Source organism: Lytechinus variegatus, chromosome 13 (assembly GCF_018143015.1).
Source record: "Lytechinus variegatus isolate NC3 chromosome 13, Lvar_3.0, whole genome shotgun sequence".
NCBI lineage: Eukaryota > Metazoa > Echinodermata > Echinoidea > Temnopleuroida > Toxopneustidae > Lytechinus > Lytechinus variegatus.
In genome coordinates, this window is record NC_054752.1 from 28,979,581 (window position 1) to 29,001,284 (window position 21,704).

The 21,704-nt window shown below is 37.4% G+C and overlaps 1 protein-coding gene across 1 annotated transcript; it reads left to right on the plus strand.

Annotated features, from left to right (window-relative positions):
• The first annotated feature begins 1,671 nt into the window (after positions 1-1,671).
• LOC121425892 lies at positions 1,672-20,645 on the plus strand. The gene is made up of 7 exons (XM_041621982.1): positions 1,672-1,856; positions 11,338-11,526; positions 11,969-12,076; positions 12,434-12,694; positions 13,565-13,763; positions 14,746-14,888; positions 19,013-20,645. Exons 1-7 carry the CDS (start codon positions 1,796-1,798, stop codon positions 19,315-19,317), a joined length of 1,266 nt encoding a protein of 421 aa, XP_041477916.1. The 5' UTR covers positions 1,672-1,795; the 3' UTR covers positions 19,318-20,645.
• The last annotated feature ends 1,059 nt before the right edge of the window (positions 20,646-21,704 follow it).

The following is a 21,704-nucleotide window of genomic DNA, read 5'->3' on the forward strand; positions in this document are numbered from 1 at the left end:
ATTATGATGAAACGAAATCAAGGACAGAGAATAAAAGATGTCGAAGAAATGTGAAGTGCTGTCTTTTCATTTGGATGTATAGCTAATTAATTGAGAAATTAGTGAGTAAGCGAAGCGAGCGAGCTAAAAATGATATATTTTTTATTCTTTTAAAATGATGACTTGGTCTAAATTGATTTTTACTAAGGGTTATCTTTTTCAAACGGGTAAGGAAATTCCAATATTTATTATCTTTATAAAAAAAATGTAATCATACTGATTTCATTATAAAACAACATACTTTTAAAATCATCATTAAAAGGTAAGGGCTCTCTTGATTTTATAAGTATACACTATTTGAACCGGTCATGGTGGCTCAGTGGTAGAGCGTCCGCCTCATGAACGGGAGGTCATGGGTTCGATCACTGGCCGAGTCATACCAAAGACTTCTGAAGAAAAAAATTGAACCTCCTGCCTTCTTGCTAGGCGCTCAGCATTTAGATTGGATAAGTATAATAATAACATATTATGTTAAGATGTGCCCGCTGGACGAGCAGTTTTCTAACTGAAGTGGCTACCCTGGGTAAATAAAACGTTATTATTATAATCATTATTATTATTATTATTATAATTTAATCTAACTTCGTTAAACTTGCCTAGTAACTCGTAAACATCAAGGCATTGTTGATAAGATGACATCATCATATTAGAAAGGATTGTTAATAATCTACAGCGAGTCTGGTTTCAATCTTCAAATGTAATCTACTTGAAACCAAGGTTCTTACAGCTATTAAATTCGTGAAAACGTGATATATGCCCCAGAACATGTAAGTAGTAACCATTAAAACCGGCATTGTCCGTCTGGGGCAACACCGGGATATGTTAAGAGGGAGAGGGGGGTGAGAGGCCTTAGCTGGTGCTATTTTCTTCCAATTTAATAAGAGGGGTATTATAGTGTTTCGCGGCCCACCTCTCCATTTCTTTACTCTACGTTTTCTTCTTTCTTCCATCTTATCTCTTATATCATCTCTTTCATTTCCTTCTTGAGCACTTCTCCCTTGGCCGGTCAATATCCTTATCGCAAGCGTATCGTGTTCAAAATGCTGACCAATTAGAAACGTTACTCAAGGTCTGTTGAAAGTTTTTATGGGCGTTGACAATTTTCTGTTCAAGAGTTTGACCATTCTTCTTATTGGCCAGTGTAATAGACCAGTTCGTAGTTACTTCATTGACAATTTTGGTCAAATGACCTTTCATTTCTTTCATTATGATAGGCAGATTTCAAAGCAAGATATTACGTAAGCTTGCCTTACATAGCAGGATGAAGACATTGAATAGGCCAGGTGACTGGATTAGTACGCCAATTAACACTTAATGAAGGTATTTGTTGCATTCCTACTTTGAATGCATATCATGCATGTTGCACAGTGTGCTTGGCAAACTGTGAAATACCAGTCGTTTGTGGACGCATTGTTGTTGTTTTTTGTGGATGTAAATGATACCACTATTCAAAAGAATATATGAATAATCAAGACATCAAAGTTGGTGCTTATCTCAGATTTTTAAGCCACCATGTCACTTTTAATAGTACAAATGAACTTCCTCTGATCATGCGTAGAATCTTTCGATCATGCGCAGAAAGGAACTACGAACTGGCTCATAGTCAAATGCTATTTTCCAGTTTCATGAATCGCACTCAACACTTGCGATGTTAGCATCAAACGCAAAATCTATAAGATTTAGATTAGCCAGTTAAGACGGAACGCATTACTTTACTCAAAGTTCACTGAAGTAGGCCTACCAATCAACTGCAGTTATGTTTGCTGGTCTTCTGGGATTGGAACACATATATTTCATCACGGCGGTCATTGTGATGGGTAAGTATGATCAATAATGTTGCGTTTGACTTTGATTATGCTCAACGTGCTGCTATAAGGGGGGGGCAAACTACCCTATAATTTTTCAAGTATTGAAAAAGAAGGAAATATGACATGTAAGAGGGGAAAAGAGGAAGATAATGAAGAGAGACGAACGGAAAAGAAAAGGGGTATAGGTCTTGTAACGCTATATTACTCTATAATTCATAGAATTCTCCATAGGCTCGCAGACAGTTAAAAAAAAACAGTCGTTCAGCGGGTATTCAGGAAAATGGTATTTCAGTGGTCTTTCAGCATGTTCAGCACTCCCAATGGTGAGGTTTAAAACGACTTCTTAGCCGATTCAACATGTTAAGTGCTGTGTTGTACATGCTGGACATTTTGGACAATATTTTTCGTCTCATTTACATGAAAATAAAGAAGCACATTCTTGATCGATTATGATCCTCCAGTAGTACCAGAAGTGGACTAATTGCTAGGACCAAGGCTTAACTTGACTCGATTATCTTTTAAAATAGAAATGAAAAAGAGAGCTATAAGAGAAAAAAAGCATTGAATCGCCATGTTAGTCTTTCCATGATCTTTCGACAGTATCTTAATTTTTCGTCGAAATCACTAACAGGCTGCCGAGACATCCTTTAAAAGTCATTGAAAGACAAGGAAAAGTCTGAAAAAAAAAAAGATTTTCGAAAAATCATGTTCCATAATACCCCTTTTCCACTAGGGCCAGGACAGCTAATATCGTTTTTCCACTAGGGCCAGGACAGCGTCAGGACAAGGCGCGGAATATAATAATTACAATCCGCGACACTTCCGCAACCTGTCCGGACATTCCTAGGAGTGTCCGCACGTTGTCCTAAACCCTTCCTGGTGTTCGGGAAATCAAAATTTGTCCGCATCCAAATTTTGGTCGAGACCAAAATTTGGACGCGGATATTGAATTTCTGACACCTTCGGGACCCTGTCCTGACGATGTCCTGATAATGTCCTGCCCTTCCCTAAACCCTTCCGCGTCTTCCGGAAACCATCCGCAATCAGGTCAGCTTCAAGAAGGAAAGAAGAAGCCATGCGGATTTTATCAGGAACATGCAGATTGGAATAAGAAGGCAAGCGGACAGTTTCAGGAACGTGCGGACAGGAATAAGAAGGCAAGCGGACTGTTTCAGGAACGTTCGGACTGGAATAGGAAGGCAAGCGGAGTGATTCAGGAATGTGTGGATCCAATGCTAATGATGTATGGAACGAGTACACAAGTAGCAAAAACCATTTGCAAAAGCACTAGATGGGGCAACGGGATAATACAAGACAAGAAAATTACAAAAAGTAAATAAATACGGGGTCAAGGGGCCTAATTAGTATGTACTAAACAAACCTGAGAACCTAGTATCTCAAGCAGTTTTTTAAACATAATTATGCGAGCGCAAAGCACGAGTTGATTTTTTTTTTGTGGGGGGGGGTTACAGACTTGAAGAAGAAATATTTCAAGCATTTTCTACTGATCTTAAAAGTGGACTTTTCAAATATTTCTTGCAATAGTTAAACTGGCAATGATGCGAGCAGATTATTTTATTCTGTACTGAACATAAAAAGATGTTTCATGCAACGTTTGATTATGAACTAGATTGTTTTAATGTACTCGACTGAAAAAAAGGCCGTATAGGCAGCGCTTGACTTTACAAAATAGGATAAATATCATAACAAAATTAATAATACAGGTGTAGATTCCAAACTGAAATTCAAGTTTATATTCCTATTACATTTTAAGCGCTTTGTTTGATCATGAATGAGGTGTCATTAATAAGAAATAATAAAAAATGGTAGCAAGTTTATAAATATCGCTTTTCTCAGAACGGCTCAAAACGATTTACCCCAGGATTCATTTCTATCCCGCATGAAAAGTGAACAATTTCCACACCCTGGGAAGCATTCCTTGCATTTATCTCGGTCTAAAAATTGCGCTGGCAAATTCAAGCATACAATAACTTTCGCTTCCAACCGGGTACCCATTTAGCACCTGGGTGGAGAGTGGCAAGGTATGCAATACGTCTTGCCAAAGGACGGTTTAGACCGCGGTGAGAATCGAACACACGACTCTCCGTTTACAAGGCGGGAGTTAAAACCACTACACCACGACTCTTTACAAAAAATAGGCCTTCCTGAAAAAAGTCGTGCACAGAGCATGTTTCTCATAAACATAAAATATGAGCGCGAAGCGCGAACTTACTTCTTTCAAACATCAAGGACGAAAAAGAAAAGACCTAAGTATTTTTCGTAAAAAATGAACAGCGTGCACAATCTTCTTATGATTAAACTATTGAAAGTATGAAGCGTTAAATGGATCATTATTTTCTATAAATTGAACTAGCTGAAACGCAGATATTCTCCCGTCTGCAGGTCTGTCAATTTCTTCACTCTTCTTCCTTTTTTCCCCTCTTCTTTGGTTACTCCATTTTTCCTATTTTTACGCAGTCAATAGGGCGTAGCGATCGCATTCGGCCTCCTGGAATTGCCCATTTACATTTTCTTACTTAGTCTATTTCAATTGGTTCAAGAGGAGGCAAAGGCGATTAGACACTGGATTCACATTTTCGTCTAAAAATTAAAACTGATATTTCTAATCTTACACTTTCATAATCTCGACCAATTATTTTCTGTTCATTATCGTGATTTTTTTCCTCGATTCTATTTCACCTTATTTCATTTATCTCCTTCGTTTATTCCTTTTTCTTTTGTGCTGTTTGTATATCTCTTTAATATTGGGAGGGGTAAGCCAGCAGCAGGGAGAAGAGGGCCGCATCAGCACGGCACCCCCTTTTTCTTTTCCCTTTCCATTTCACTTATTTTTCTTCTGTTTGTATTTTTTTAAAGGGGGAACAAGACCACCTCACCCCTTGATCCGCATGTGCCTGTCGAATGCAATTTGCATTCTAACTTCCTGTTTTCTTCCTCTGTTGTAATATATGATCATGTATTGATTTGTAGAAAAATTATAAGAAAGTAATGTTATAAAGAGAGCCCCGACTTTGCTATGAACATATGCAGTCTTTTTAAAGTTACCTTAGTTGAAAAAAAATCAAGATCCGAGATAATTTACCCTTATGCACAAAATCTGCTTTCAAAAAGTGAATACTACATTACACCGCTAACACACTTTCCTTTATCCTCCATATTTCAACTATGAAATAATGCGAGCGCGAAGCGCGAGCTGAACATTTTTTTACATTCCTACCTAAGTACTGGGCATTCTAAGCACCTTTTAAAAGCATGAACAGAAAAGGAGTATGACGATACACTTGATGTGAGCGCGAGCCGAAATGAAATTCGACATATCGCGTTTTGTAAATCAGGAAAAGGAAGGATAATTGGATAGATGGATAATATTCCTACATGAATAATAATATTTGGTAATCTGATCTGAAACTGGCACAAGATTCGTATCTAAATAAACATGCGTGCGTGTGTTTAGATCCAGACCTAGAATCTGGACATTCTAATTACATTCTTTATTATAATATCAATAATAAGAGCGCGATGAGCGAGCTAAAGATATTTGATTTTCAGATCTAAAAAAAGGAATTTAAGCGCAGTTACGAATTGGATATGGATCTCGCTTAATAAATGATGCGAGTGCGAAGCTCAAGTTTATATTTTTATCATTACATATATTTTGAGTTGCGACCGGGACATTTTAAGGACATTTTTTGTCTTCAAATGACTATGATGACTACCTTCCTAAGCGAGAGATGAAACTTGTCGATGTTCCATTCTGAAAAAAAAACGGACAATGATTATTAGGAAATCATGAAAATATTGTTACATTACTTATTAATCAAATGAGGGCGCGAAATTGATATCAAGGTCAGATAACTGGACATTTTGTAATCATGAATAGGATACATGGGTTGATATATTTTTAACAAAAATAATGCGAGCGCAAACTGTGAGCCGAAAATTTTAATAAACTGTCATAAAAGAGGAATATAAAATAATTTGTTACAATTTATACAGGTATACATAACTCCCCAATCAAAATGCAAGCGAGCAGCTTTAGCTGATACTATTCACAATCAGACCATCCTAAAAAGGGATATTTTTTAAAAAAATATGGAATACACGAAGAGAATAGTTATTTGACAAATCAAATAATGCTAGCGCGCAGTGCGAGCGGAAAATGTTCATATTTAGACCATAAAATATAGTCATCTTACAGAAAACTATAAAATCTATTTGTAAATCAAACAAATTATTTCCGAGAAATGTTTTGTATATTTACTTCAAAACTTGATCTTTTAAGCTCAATATAAGTATATTGAGCAAGTTATACATCTCATAGATTAGACAATGCGAGCACAAAGCGTGAGCAAAAATTTAAAATAGTGACATGAAATCCCCCCCCCCCCCTCATTTTATATAATTCACTCGTCTTTTTTCCTCCTCTTGTTTTTCCTCTTCGTTTTTCTCTTCTCTTTTCCCTTCTGGTTCTTTTCCCTCTCTTTCCATTTTTTTCTTTTTTGCTCGTTCCAAATATTGGGGAGGGGGGCATTTGATATCAAATGCCCCCCTTCCAAAAAAGTGAGGGGACGCGTCGCCCCTGTCCCCCTGGGATGTCCACCAATGTATGCGCCCTAGTGGAAAACCGCCTTAAAGGCGGTTTTCCACTAGGGCGCGGACAAGACCAGGAAGGGTTGCGGAAGCTACTTTTGCCATTTCGGCTTGCTGTCCGCAACCAAATTCCGTAAAAGATTATGCAAATGATCTTGTTCTAGGACACAACCAGGACTGTCTGCGTATTGTCGAAGGACATTCCTGGGACTCTTCTAGAACAAGATCATCTTAATAAATTTGTCGGCGTTCGGTGCGGACAGCATGCAGATCGAGGACAGAACCGGAGACATTTAGGACAACGTCACGAGTGGTAAATTCAAGGACTAGGACAATCGGACAACTTGCGAATACTCCATGAAAATTATCGTTCATATATTTTTAAAAATAAATTTAGGGGTGTTATTTTCTGCGACTACAAAGACTATATAGGATTTCTTTTAATTCAATTCAAATTGCATACATTGGTGGACATCCCAGGGGGACAGGAGCGACGCGTTCCCTCACTTTTTGGAAAGGGAGGGGGGCATTTGATATCAAATGTCCCCCCTCCTTAATATTTGGAACGAGCAAAAAGAAGAAAAAATGGAAAGAGAGGGAAAATAACCAGAAGGGAAAAGAGAAGAGAAAATGAAGAAGAAAAACAAGAGGAGAAAGACGAGTGAATTAAATAAGATGAGGGGGGGGATTTCATGTCACTATGTTAAATTTTCGCTCACGCTTTGTGCTCGCATTGCCTAATCTATGAGATACATAACTTGCTCAATAGACTTATATCGAGCTTAAAATATTAAGTTTTGAAGTAAATCTACAAAACATTTTTGTATTTCAAGTTATTTGATTTACAAATAGATTTTATAGTTTTCTGTAAAATATCTATATTTTATGGTCTAAATATGAACATTTTCCGCTCGCGCTGCGCGCTAGCATTATTTGTCAAATAACTATTTTCTTCGTGTATTCCATAATTTTTTGAAAAATATCCCTTTTTAGGATGGTCTGATTGAATAGTATCAGCTAAAGCTGCTCACTTGCATTTTGATTGGGGAGTTATGTATACCTGTATCAATTGTAACAGATTATTTTAAATTCCTCTGTCATGACAGTTTATCATAATTTTCGGCTCGCAATTTGCGCTAGAATTATTTTTGTTAAAAAATATATCAACCCATGCTTCCTATTCATGATTAGAAATTGTCCAGTTATCTGACCTTAATATCAATTTCGCGCCCTCATTGGGCTTATTAGGTTAATAAGTAATATAATAATATTTTTCATGATTTTTTAATAATCATTGTCCATTTTTTTTTCAGAATGGAATATCGACAAGTTTCATCTCTGGCTTAGGAAGATAGTCATCATAGTCATATGAAGACAAAAAAATGTCCTTAAAATGTTCCGGTCGCAACTCAAAATATAAGTAATGATAAAAATATCAACTTGAGCTTCGCACTCGCATCATTTATTAAGCGCGATCCATATCCAATTCGTAACTGCGCTTAAATTATTTTTTTTGATCGGAAAATCAAATATCTTTAGCTCGCTCATCGCGCTCTTATTATTGATATTATAATAAAGAATGTAATTAGAATGTCCAGATTCTAGGTCTGGATCTAAACACACGCACGCATGTTTATTCAGATGCGAATCTTGTGCCAGTTTCATATCAGATTACCAAATATTATTATTAATGTAGGAATATTATCCATCTATCCAATTATCCACCCTTTTCCTGATTTACAAAATGTGAGATGTCGAATTTCATTTCGGCTCGCGCTCACATCAAGTGTATAGTCATACCCCTTTCCTGTTCATGCTTTTGAAAGTGCTTAGAATGCCAAATTTTATAGGTCGGAATGTAAAAAAATGTTCAGCTCGCGCTTCGCGCTCGCATTATTTGATAGTTGAAATACGTAGGATAAAGGAAAGTGTGTTAGCGGTGTAATGTAGTATTCACTTTTTGAAAGCAGATTTTGTGCATTTTTATACGTAGCAATAAATTATCTCGGATCTTGATTTTTTTTTTTCAACTAAGATAACTTTAAAAAGACTGCAGATGTTCATAGCAATGTCGGGGCTCTCTTTATAACATTACACTCTAAAAAATGAAGTGCTAATTTAGCTCTTAAAAAGCGTGTATAGTGACTGCACTTCAGAGTGCTGATTTGTCTACTTCAAATTTGAACTAGACAAATCAGCACTCCGAAGTGCAGTCACTATACACACTCTTTAAGAGCTAAATTAGCACTTCATTTTTTTAGAGTGTACTTTCTTAATTTTTCTACAAATTAATACATATATTACAAAAGAGGAAGAAAACAGGAAGTTAGGATGCAAATTGTATTCGACGGGCATATGCGGATCAAGGGGTGAGGTGGTCTTGCTCCCCCTTTAAAAAAGTACAAACAGAAGAAAAATAAGTGAAGTGGAAAGGGAAACTTAAAAAATTATATGGTGGAAAAGAAAAAGGGGGTGCGGTGCCGATACGGCCCTCCAAGGAGGGAACAAATCGCGGTAATGAACAGAAAATAATCGGTCGAGATTATGAATGTGTAAGATTAAAAATATCAGTTTTAATTTTTGGACGAAAATGTGAATCCAATGTCTAATCGCCTTTGCCTCCTCTTGTACCAATTGAAATAGACTAAGAAATAAAATGTAAATGGACAATTCCAGGAGGCCGAATGCGATCGCTACGCCCTATTGACTGCGTAAAAAAAGGAAAAATGGAGTAACCAAAGAAGAGGGGGAAAATGAAGAAGAGTGAAGAAATTGACAGACCTGCAGACGGGGAAAATATCAGCATTTCAGCTAGATCAATTTGTAAAAATTAATGGTCCATTTCGCGCTTCATACTTTCAAAAGTTTTATCATAAGAAGATTGTGCAAGCTGTTTATTTTTTCGAAAAATACTTAGGTCTTTTCGTCTTTTCTTTTTCGTCCTTGATGTTTGAAAGAAGTAAGTTCGCGCTTCGCGCTCATATTCTATGTTGATGAGAAACATGCTCTGTGCACGACTTTTTTTTCAGGAAGACCTATTTTTTGTAAAGAGTCGTGGTGTAGTGGTTCTGACTCCCGCCCTGTAAACGGAGAGTCGTGTGTTCGATTCTCATCGCGGTCTAAACCGTCCTTTGGCAAGACGTATTGCATACCTTGCCTCTCTCCACCCAGGTGCTAAATGGGTACCCGGTTGGAAACGAAAGTTATTGTATGCTTGAATTTGCCAGCGCCATTTTGAGGCTGGCATGAATGCAAGGAATGCTTCCCAGGGTGTGGAAATTGTGCACTTTTCATGCGGAATTGAAATGAATCCTGGGGTAAATCGTTTTGCCCCTGCTGTAAATCGTTTTGAGCCGTTCTGAGAAAAGCGATATTTATAAACTTGCTCTCATTTATTATTATTATTTCTTATTAATGACACCTCATTCATGATCAAACAAAGTGCTTAAAATGTAATAGGAATATAAACTTGCATTTCAGTTTGAAATCTACACCTGTATTATTAATTTTGTTATGATATTTGTCCTATTTGTAAAGTCACGCGCTGCCTATAGGTCCTTTTTTCAGTCGAGTACATTAAAATAATCTAGTTCATAATCAAACGTTGCATGAAATATCTTTTTATGTTCAGTACAGAACAAAATAATCTGCTTGCATCATTGCCAGCTTAACTATTGCAAGACATATTTGAAAAGTCCACCTCCCAGATCAGTTGAAAATGCTTGAAATATTCCTCCTTCAAGTCTTTGACCCCCCCCAAAAAAAAAAATCAACTCGGGCTTCGCGCTCGCGTAATATGTTTAAAACACTGCTTGAAATATTAGGTTCTCAGGTTTGTTTAGTGATATACTAATTAGGCCCCTTGACCCCATACTTTTTTACTTTTTGTAATTTTCTTGTCTTGTATTATCCCGTTGCCCCATCTAGTGCACTGACTACAAATGGCTTTTGCTACTTGTGTACTCGTTCCGTACATATTAGTTTTGGATCCACACATTCCTGAATCACTCCGCTTGCCCTCCTTTTCCAGTCCGAACGTTCCTGAAACAGTCCGCTTGCCTTCTTAATCCTGTCCGCACGTTCCTGAAACTGTCCGCTTGCCTTCTTATTCCAATCTGCATGTTCTTGAAACATTCCGCATGGCTTCTTCTTTCCTTCTTGAAGCTGACCTGATTGCGGATGGTTTCCGGAAGACGCGGAAGGGTTTAGGAAGGGCAAGACATCATCAGGACATCGTCAGGACAGGGTCCCGAAGGTGTCAGGAATTCAATATCCGGGTCCAAATTTTGGTCTCGACCAAAATTTGGATGCGGACATATTTTGATTTCCCGAACACCAGGAAGGGTTTAGGACAGCGTGCGGACACTCCAAGGAATGTCCGGACAGGTTGCGGAAGGGTCGCGGATTGTAATTATTACATTCCGCGCCTTGTCCTGACGCTGTCCTGGCCCTAGTGGAAAAGGGGGTATAAAAGACCATTAGATTTCTATTGAAAGATCGTTGTATAGGACTAATGTACAATCTCCGCTAGACAAGAAATGTCATTCAGAGTTTACCGTCTCCGATCAAGGGGGTATTGTCTTGGTCTTTCAAAGTTCTTTCAGTGGTCTCTCTGACAGTCTTCCAGAGATCTTTGGCAGCATACCAGATGATTTTCAGTGATCTCTCAGCTGTCCTATTCCAAATGTATCAACATAAGTAATTTTTCTGGAAAGGTTTCTCCCTAATGTTTTCAGGAGGTTACAGACCGATAGCATGGAGACCACAATCCTCAGTAATCTTAGAGATTTCTTAATTTTATTGTTGGTTTTTTATTGTTCTTTCAAGTGTATCCTTTTTGTGATTATCTATTCCGCCATTGTTACCTATCTGTTTCAAGCTTCCACGACTATCGGAGGGACTCGGCTAAAGTCGACACTTAGGACCTCTGAGTGTCAAAGCTGCCGGTACTTAAGGCTTGAGGATGGGGTACTGGTTCAAGGAACCCTTGTCAATGCAAGTTCTGTCTTCAAACGAAACCAGGAAAGAACCGCTACCACATCCATCGTTTATTGTGCTAATGACAAAGGTATATACTTGACAACATGATCATATAGATTACGCAGGCGGCAGGGGCAATCCCTTAAAAGAGATTGATATAGGCCCTCTTGCTTTCTATGACTAAAATAATTATTATGATATGGACATGTATGGAAGGCCAATGACGCCATAGTGTATACTAATTGTGTCCACAGTACTTTAAAAAAGGAGTGCGCTGATTGGTTGAAAGGTGAATACGTACGATAAGCATGATTGAGGGCTGCTGTCATTTGCACTTCCCCGAGCACATTACATGAGATGGGTATTCATTGGCCTTCCATACTTCCGAAAGTTTGGCACTGCAACCGAAGCATTTCGTGTGTGTTTTATATTGTAAAGATTGTATGTATTTGCTTTTCTTTGCTTTTTTGTATTGTTTTGTTTTTGATAGTTTGTTTTGTTGTGATTTTTTTTGCTAATCCAACCAACAGATCCATGTTTATCGAACCCCTGCAGTCAAGCCAAGGAGTGCTACGCACATCCGTACGACCAGGGATACGATTGCGACTGTGCTTTCGGTTACTACGGTGACGAGTGCCGTAAGTTATTAGATATTTCTCGTCAAATTCTTGTTCTTTAACTTCTTCATCATCTTTTTTTGTTGAAAAAGAAATGAAAGTATGATATTATTTTCTGGATGGTATGACAAAATTTTCATTAGAAAAGGCTTAACAAATTGGTTCGCTTACTAACCATGCTAACCTCGTCAAATATAATAGCTAATAACGCCACTGCTCAGTGTTGATTACTAGTCTTATCATTATCATGATAATCATCATACGTTTCACATGTATATATCGATTTTTTCTTATTTTTGATAATATTTTTCTCTTGATATCCGTGGTAATATTAGAAACAGGCGAAGTAAAACACTTTTATCATTTATGTTAATGCAGAGAAAAACGGGAAAATAGGTGGGATTGTCCACAATGAAGGAAAGCTCTTGTTGTTCAAGATGCCGACATTTGAGTTAGAACACGAGATACTGATAGCTGCTCCCGATCCAATGAAAGCGCAATACAAATTTTACGCGGCCTACGATCGCCTGAATGATCTGGTCTACGTTGCGGCGAATGGCGTCTTCTACCGTGGCCGACCAGGGGCTTCAGGCCACTTTGAGCGTTTCAACGACTTCACCGAAGTGTATCCCGGACAAGGTTAGCTATTGGGGCCTTCTACCATGTTTTTTTCAATGTGGAATTTCTTACAACAGGCTGGATTTTCTCTTTGTTCAAATTATGCTTATGGTCCATTATCCCGAGGAAAAAGTGCGGAGACCCACCGCAGAAATTATATTTTTATTTTTAGTCGTGGTCTTTGCATTTTGTAATGGACCGTATTCAAACTTACTTTCTGTGAGTCTGTGGGAGACCGTCCTGGGGCCTGTTTCATAATTGTGACTGTCGTAACTTTGCCATTATGGCAGCTATCATGGCAACCTTGATTCTGAATGACTGCTGAGCCCTGCTACCATGGCAGTTGTCATCATGGCAAAGTTACCACAGTCGCAAGTCCTTTGTGAGACTGAACTCTGGTCCCGCTACAATCCAGTAGTGGCATTTTCCTTCAGGGTGCGAACGCGACATCTAAATTCATAATACAAGATTAGTTACAGGGGTTACCCAGAGCACGGTCTAGCAAAAGAGCAACACGCGGCGGCAACACCATTGATGCAAAGCAGATGGTGAAAGGGGCTACCAACCAACTAAAAAGGCTTTAAGCAGGAATTTACCAGAAGGGGGGGGGCTAAATCTGACAACTACAAAAAAGAGACAGAAAGAGGCCCCAATCAATTTCGGGAGCACATTTTCATCGAATAATTTCTGGCACCCCCCCCCCCCCCCCCCCCGGGCATGTGCCCCTCCCCAACCATGTTTATCCTACCTACTTGTACTGACTTCGCCATCTCTCTGCGATCCGTATTTTTTGCCATACTTAGCTACTAGCGATGCTAGAATCATGGCAGTATTAGAACCATCATGAACGAATATAACTCTGAATATTTTATGTTTCTATTTTTGTCAAAGGAAGGAGTATATTGCTTGGCGACAATTCTACCTGGTTGTATCTGGGTAACACCGACTCTGGTCTCATAACGCGCCACCAGCTTCCGGATATGCTCCAGGAGGAGACAATCTACCTTGAACTCCTCTACACTAGGCCTACACGAGAGGATACTCCTTTTTATACTGGTCCGTTCGTCATGGCCATTTCACACATCCGAAGGTATGCGCCATCTCCGATTTCTATTTCGTTGTTTCGATTCATCCACAACTATGGAAAGCCAGCAACGCCAACATAAAATGCAGGTTTATTCAAAATTTCTAGATAATGATGTATATTCGTGCATCCATCGCTGTCGTGACAAATTGGTGTGCTTTCCTTCTGCTTTCAAAGAACACTATGCAAATTTTCAGGAGAAAAAATGTGACATCGTTGGATTTCCATAAAATTGAAGGACAACTCCATCCCATCAAAGAGTTCATTTGAATAAAAAGAGAAGAATCAAACAAGAATAACATTGAAAATTTCATCAAAATCGGATGTAAAACAAGAAAGTAATGACATTTTTAAGTTTCGCTTTAGTTCACAAAATATTTATATGAATATTCCGGTCGGTATGCAAATGAGGGGACTGGTGACATCACTCATTCACTAGTCCTTTTGTATTCTATGAAATATTCCAATTTTTTCCTTATTGTCATATGAAACAAAGTTTCATTTCTCCCTGAACATGTGGAATGACCATTGTTTAACATTTTATGGTTCAGTCAAGTTGGTCCTTATTGTAAAAAGAATGTAAAAAATGAAATATTGTATAATCAAAACAATAAAAAAGGAAATAGTGTTTGAGGGACATCATTCTTTCATTTGCATGTGACTAATTTGTGCATAAAACTATTTGGTGAAAAATAAGCGAGACTTTTAAAATGTCATAGTCTTCCTATTTTAAATCCAATTTTGATGACATTTCCAGCATATATGCTTGTCTGATTTTTCTCTATTGATTGAAATCAACATTTTTCTGAGGTGGACTTGACCTTTAAGGTTGATTTGATCAATCATAAGTCGTTGTGAGATGGAACACTGGAGCCATGCCCTGTAATTCACATTCAGTCATTGGACATGTTGGAGTCAAAGAATAGTCGTGCTTATCTCCGTGAATTAAAAAAAAAACTATTCCGGCTCTTGTATTCTTTCATTAAAGATTACTTTTCTGGATGGATTCGAAAGGGATAATGAGCTGCACCGTAGACGATTGTATGAACACTGCTGGCCGTGTCCATTTATTTTCCGAGGAAAAATATCCAGCAGGAGTAACTAAATGCAGTCTCGTCGTGGAAGATAAAAGTAGGTACAAGGATTCAATTTGCCAAATCTGTAGGACGTCGTTTGACAAAGATTTGATATTGAAATCGGCCTTTGCAGTATACGCAAAGTCCGTAGGTTTAGCACACTTTGATTAATATGACAACTCACGCGCTAGTGTTTGCTTTGTTTGGAAAATCCTGTAACGAACTCCCGGAACGAACTATGGCGTCTACCGCTTTCCATAGTCAAAATATGTAAAAGTCAACCTTTCAATATGTAATCGTAAAATAAATGCACTGGGGTCTCATATAAGGTTCAACAACTGAAGGTGTAAGGGCACTTCGTGTATAAAATCATTTTTTTTAACGTTAGACGACCATTAAACCTTAGATTAAAGGACAAGTCAACCGCAACAAAAAGTTCGTTTGAATAAAAAGATAAAAATCTAACAAGCGTTACACTGAAAATTTCATCAAAATCGGATGTAAAATAAGAAAGTTATGACAACTAGCAGCAATTACCCGTGGCAGCACAGGGGGTAGGAGTCATTTTTCTTTATCAAAGTGTGTGGGGGGAGGGGAGGGGGTGACAATCTTGTATGTACAGCTAGACTGCCTATTCACACATTGTTTACGTTTCAGCAGAGCGCACACATGCATATATGCATGCAGCCAGCGCATGAGTAAGTACGTACCGTACCGTACCATACCCGGTCGCGTATTTTTTTTTTACACCACGGCTCCGCCAAAATATTGAAAAACCCCACAGAAACGGCTCGCGCTAGAGTCTAACACGTTGACCACACACGTTTCGTCGTGCACATCTTGATTTCGTTCAATAGTCATACAAAACAAACCTTATGATTTCAATATAGATATATAGCTTTTTAAAAGCGTTTAGTTTGTAGGGACCTAATCGCACTTATGGCACCTCCAGACATTCAGATACATGAAACAAAGAATTAGCGAGGGTTCTTAGCTGCAGATAGACTAGATTTCTTTTCTTCGTCGACTAAAATTTTCACCTCTCTGATCTTCAGCACTCACCCTAGCTCTCTCTCACTCTCCAGCATTCTCCGTTCTGTATTTGGGCGACAGTGGTCTTGCCCAATACAAAAAACCTTTATTTTGTTGTCATTAAATTAGGCACAATCACTTTGGTCTGTATTTATTGATAAGTACACCTTGATACCTTTGCTTTTCTCTATAATTACAAAGCACATAGGGACTGCTTCTGCAGTGATATGCGCTCTAGGAATATGATTTTATATTAGTCATATTTTGATCATTATTATTATTATTTTTATTTGGCAGATAAGATCTTCTCTCTACGGCCTCTATTAATTCTTTCTTTCTCATTTTTTTAAAGGAAAGTCTACGCCAAAAAACTTTTTTTTCAACGGGACAGGAAAAATCAAATTGACAGAAAAGGCATAAAGGGAAATCGGAAAACTAATACGAATGTTATGAATTTTTAATGAAATGAATATCACTAGGCGATTACCAACTTGCTGACATCATAGGTGCACGACTAACCAGCATAGTTCATTAATCATTACTACAAAATGTAATTTTTTCCGAAATTTTGATTTCCTCAAAACTTTTTCCAGGATATCTAGATGATGGATATGCTTTTCATGTTTCCATTATTACAGACTTTATAGTTCTATTTAACAACCTTGAAAATATGAATTTATGATTCAATATTTATAATAATTGAGTGATTAAAGGTATAAAAATATAGTCAAGCTCAATATTTTGAGTTCATTATATTTTAAGAAGGCCTACATAACAAGGCTTGATTCGAGTTCTGAAAAAAATCATGTGATTGGTCAAATAATGATAAATACATTTGTAAACAAAATGAATGGTTAGTGGTGCATCCATGACTTCATGAAATCAGCAATTTGTCATGTGATTTCCCCATATTTTTATGTGATTAAAATTTCATAAATATTTAGTTGTCCAATGAACGTTTTCGTTTTGTTCATCTGATTTTTCTGCTTGGGTAGACTATTCCCCCACCCCTCTTGCTTAAGGCCCATTTCTTTTGATTTTTTTTCACAATATAATTTCTTTCCAAATCAATCTCCTTGTATCTCCTAGCTCTCCCCCTTTATCTCTATTCCTTCGCACTCCCCACCCCTATAGCTTCTCCTCTCTTTTCGGGCTCTTTTCATCTTTCTCAGATCACAGCTACAACTGAACTTTATCCAACAGGTGCACTACGTACAAATTGCTGCAAATGTATACTCTGTACGTGATTCTGAAAAGTATTTAAGGTTGGGAAAACCTCAGAACAAGTCAATACTAGAAAGCCTAGCTATATCAGTGGCGTACGTACCTAGGATTTTTCACGGGGGGGGGGCAAATTCGTCCGCCCCAAAATTTGACAAGCAAAAATAAAAAAAATAAAAAGGTCTTCAACCACAAATATAGGATTTCACGGTACCAGAAAAAAAATTGACAAGCAAAAAAAGGGCTTCAAGCTCGTCAGGGGGGGGGGGCAGGGATACGTCCCTTGCATGGTTTGTGACTCGTCAGGGGGGGGGGCAGACTGCCCCCTGCCCCTCCCCCCCGTAGGGACGCTGGTGAGGCCTATATATATACTGTAGGAAAAATACCTATAAAGTGCCCTCACCACACTTTCAGCAAATTCAATTCGCCACAAGACTTTAAATAGACAATATCCTTTACATCTTATTCATTTTCAATACAAAATCAGCTCAGTTACAAACTAAAATGGTTTTTAGAACCTTTTCCGTAATATCAACAATAACCTTAAGAAAATAATGTGGTAACGGGATGATTTCAGGTGGTTTTGGATGATTCATTCAACTTAATACACCGGGTTCATAATACACATCTCACGCGGGAATTCCGAGAGCTTTGCTTTCAAGAGCGCATAGATTAGACTTGCCCGAGAGTCGTTTCTTTCGTATTTCTGGGGATTTTGGCGGAGCAGTGGTGTAAAAAAAAAATACGCTACCCGGTCGACAGTCGGCATGATGGCATGAATGCTTTGTATTTCGCTGACCCTAGAGAGGTAAAAGGGACTGGGAACTTCGAAGCTATACTCAGGGCTGCGAAAAGGAATGCCAACAAGTTACGAATTGTAAAAAAAACTTTAAATAATGCGACCAAAATACCACAAACAACCCCCTCATGACAATCTGTGAACAATTTGACCATGTTTAGAAAAAATTCCAGCTCCATTGAGTGGAAAACCACGGAAAAAAGCTGCGTCAAACAAACGGAAGGACACACAAGATTAGCCAAATTATAGTAAGGATTCAAAGTTTCGCTTAATTTCACATCCTGGTCGGTATACAAATGAGGGGACTGATGACATTACTCACTATTTCTTTTGTATTGTATTATATGAAATATGAAATACTCTAATTTTCTCCTCATTGTCCTGTAAATCAAAGTTTTATTTCGCCCTGAACATTTGGCATTACCGTTGTTATAGTTGGCCCTTGATGTCAAATTGGTAAAAAAATAAAATATTGTATAATTCAAACAATAAAAAAAAACAAATAAATAGTGAGTGATGGATATCACCGACTCTCTCGATTGCTTACCACTGAATTGTGCATATAACTGTTTTGTGAAAAAATAAGCGAAACTTTAAAATGTCATAACTTTCTTATTTTACATCCGATTTTAATCAAGTTTTCAGCATTATGCTAGTTTGATTTTTCTCTATTTATTCAAATCATCATTTTTCTGGGGTTGACTTGACCTTGAAGAATATAATCCCAAAACCATTCGTTTTGTCTTTTGCCTCTATCTGACTACAATTATATGGAAAGCGAAAGACGTCAACGTGTAAACGCACAGTCCTTTGGGTGAACACACTTTGATCATAAAATATGACAACTCACACGCTTGTGTGTGTCTGCTTGTTTGGAATATCCTGTAACGAATTATGGCGTCTACCGCTTTCCATAGTCAAAATACATGTATATAAATGCCAACTTTTCAATGTATAATTGTAAAATAAGTGCACTGAGGTCTCCGATAAGCTTCAACAACTGAAGGTGTAAGGGCAATTTGGGTGCAGGGGCTACCTTTTTTTAAGTTTTGCCGGCCATTAAACTCCGAATTTAGAACATAATCCTAAAACCACTCGTTTTTCTTTTGCCTCTATCTCACTACAAGTTGGCAAGATATTTTGGTCTGACTATCTTTCAACTGAGGAATGCTATCCCCAAGATATCCTAATGGCAGATTTGGATGGCAAGCGGGTTCAGACGGTGTGGAAACGTACTTCCAACTTCAAGCTGATGGTGTTTACAATATGGAACGACTGGCTTGTAGCCTACGAATTTGAGTCGTTTCGATTCTGGATGAGTAGATTCCGGAGTCACATCGCCGAGTCAAGTAATGGAACCGCTCTGCCGTGGAAGTGGTTCCAGTCTACGTTCCAAGGAATACATTACATAACTGAAATGGTTTCAGTTTAAAGTTCTCATGGCGGTGTAATAATTTATGAAAATATACCTGTTGGCCTATGAGAGTGTTTTAGGCATCTTTATTAGTACGTTCATCGTCAAAGTTTTTAATCTGTTGTGGATTTTTGCCTACAATCCTTGAATCGCTTTGATTATTTCATCAAGATGGAAAGTACTCTATATCACTATAAATAATTATTATCATTACCCAGAAGTTATTTTTTTAATATTCTGTGCTCAATACTAATTTTATACCTAGATCAGATTACAAAGTCAAACCTTTTTGTGTAGGCCTATAATTCATTTATCTTGAAGTTGTAGTTAGTGCCCTTCCTAATCACATATTGTTGGTGTTATATTATCGCCTTGATTAATCACCATTTAAAATCACACTGTTGATGTAACTGTTGATGTTTAATACTCCCTTTTTCAGCCCTTGATTATAAGGTTTTGATATTTCAATCTTTATGTATTATATTATTATATATAAATATACCATTTTTACATTCTAAATTACTTTGCACATATATTGTCAAATAAATGGTGGATAAAAATTTAATAGAAAACAAGAAATATGGAAAGGATAAAACGTTTCACAACAAAGTTCGGCACAAGGTATCATTATAGAGAATGAAACACCACGCCTAATATATAAAATATAATACGCTTCTCACCGCAGTACAACACATGATGATGGAGATGATGAATTCACTGCTCGACTTCAAGCGACGACGAGAAATCACCACTATCGCCGGAAACTCCAGCTCCAGACAGGCAAAAACATGGAAAAACATTATACGAAAAGAAAACTAAAAGGATAGATAACAAGCAAAAAAGTAGAGTGCAAAGGAAAACACTAAGCTGTGAGCGAATAACGAATGAAAGGGAAAAGTATAAGTCGATCATGAAATGGAAGAAATCATTTCAAAATCAACAAAATTAATGAATGATGACTCGATTTCTCTTCATCTTATATCCTTAATGTGGGATAAAACGAAAAGAAGCAAATCGTTGCTTCGTGCAAAAAAAGACAGATATTGTTTGTTTACAAGAAACTTACTGGACGAAAGAGCTAGAACACGAGACTTCATCGCAATGGAATGGTGCATGTTTCTTTAGTAATGGGTCTAACCACTCCAAAGGGGTTTCAATATTATTGAGAAAGAAATTACCTCTAGAAATTGTAAACATCTATGCGAGAAATGATGGAAGGACCGTTGCTCTTAGATTAATTTATAACAATTGTTATTATTTATTATTGAATGTTTATGCGCCAACAAAGTATTCTGATAAAGTCACACTTTTTAAATGACCTAAATGACCTTCACCTTAATGATGTGACCTGAAACTAGCACAGGATGATCAGTGTTACTTGATTACTATTATTCCCAAGTTTCATGAATCAGATCCATAAACTTTCAAATTTATGATGGTAATTCAACAGATACCCCACAAATTTGGTCAAAGTTCATTGACCCTAAATGACCTTTGACCTTGGTCATGTGATGTAAAACTCATGCAGGATGTTCAGTGATACTTGATTAACCTTATGTTCAAGTTTCATGACCTAGGTTCATATATTTTCCTAAGTTATGATGACATTTCAAAAAACTTAACCTTAGGTTAAGGTTTGGATGTTGATTTCCCCCAACATGGTCCAAGTTCATTGACCCTAAGTGACATGTGACCTTGGTCATGTGACATGAAACCCAGGTTGGATGTTCAGTAATACTTGATTAACTTATGTCTAAATTTCATGAACTAGGTCCATAAACTTTCTAAAGATATGCTGTCATTTCAGATACGCCGCCGCCGGAAAAACGGCGACTATAGTCTCACTCTGCTGTGCAGGTGAGACAAAACATGGATAAAGAAAATGTTATTTTACAAAGTTACAAGATGAGCTCAATAAACAGAGTGAAAAGGCTGATAAAAATCCAACCAAGAAAGAAATTGATAAGTTAGAAACAATCAGAAATGAATTAGATAAATGTTACACATAAAAGTGCAAAGGTGCTTATATTAGAGCGAGGGAGAAATGGATGGAGTCTGGCGAAAAGTCGTCCAAGTAATTTTTGAAAAAAAGAAACCATAAATGGAATGGAAAAAAAAGAGATTAACGGTATGGTACAAAACGGTAAGACATTTACTAAGAAAACGGGATTTTGAAGATTATTAATAATTATTTCAGTAAATTGTACATAAGTAGCTATAACGATGTCGATATGAACATCAAATCCGGGATCAAATCATACTTTAAAAATATTGAATTGAAAGAATTAGAGGAGAAGGATGCACTAAGTTGTGAAGAAATAGTAACCGAAAACGAGTGTATAAAGCTTTGCTTTCAAAGCTTTGCTTTCAATGCAAAATAACAAGGCACCTGGTTGCGATGGATC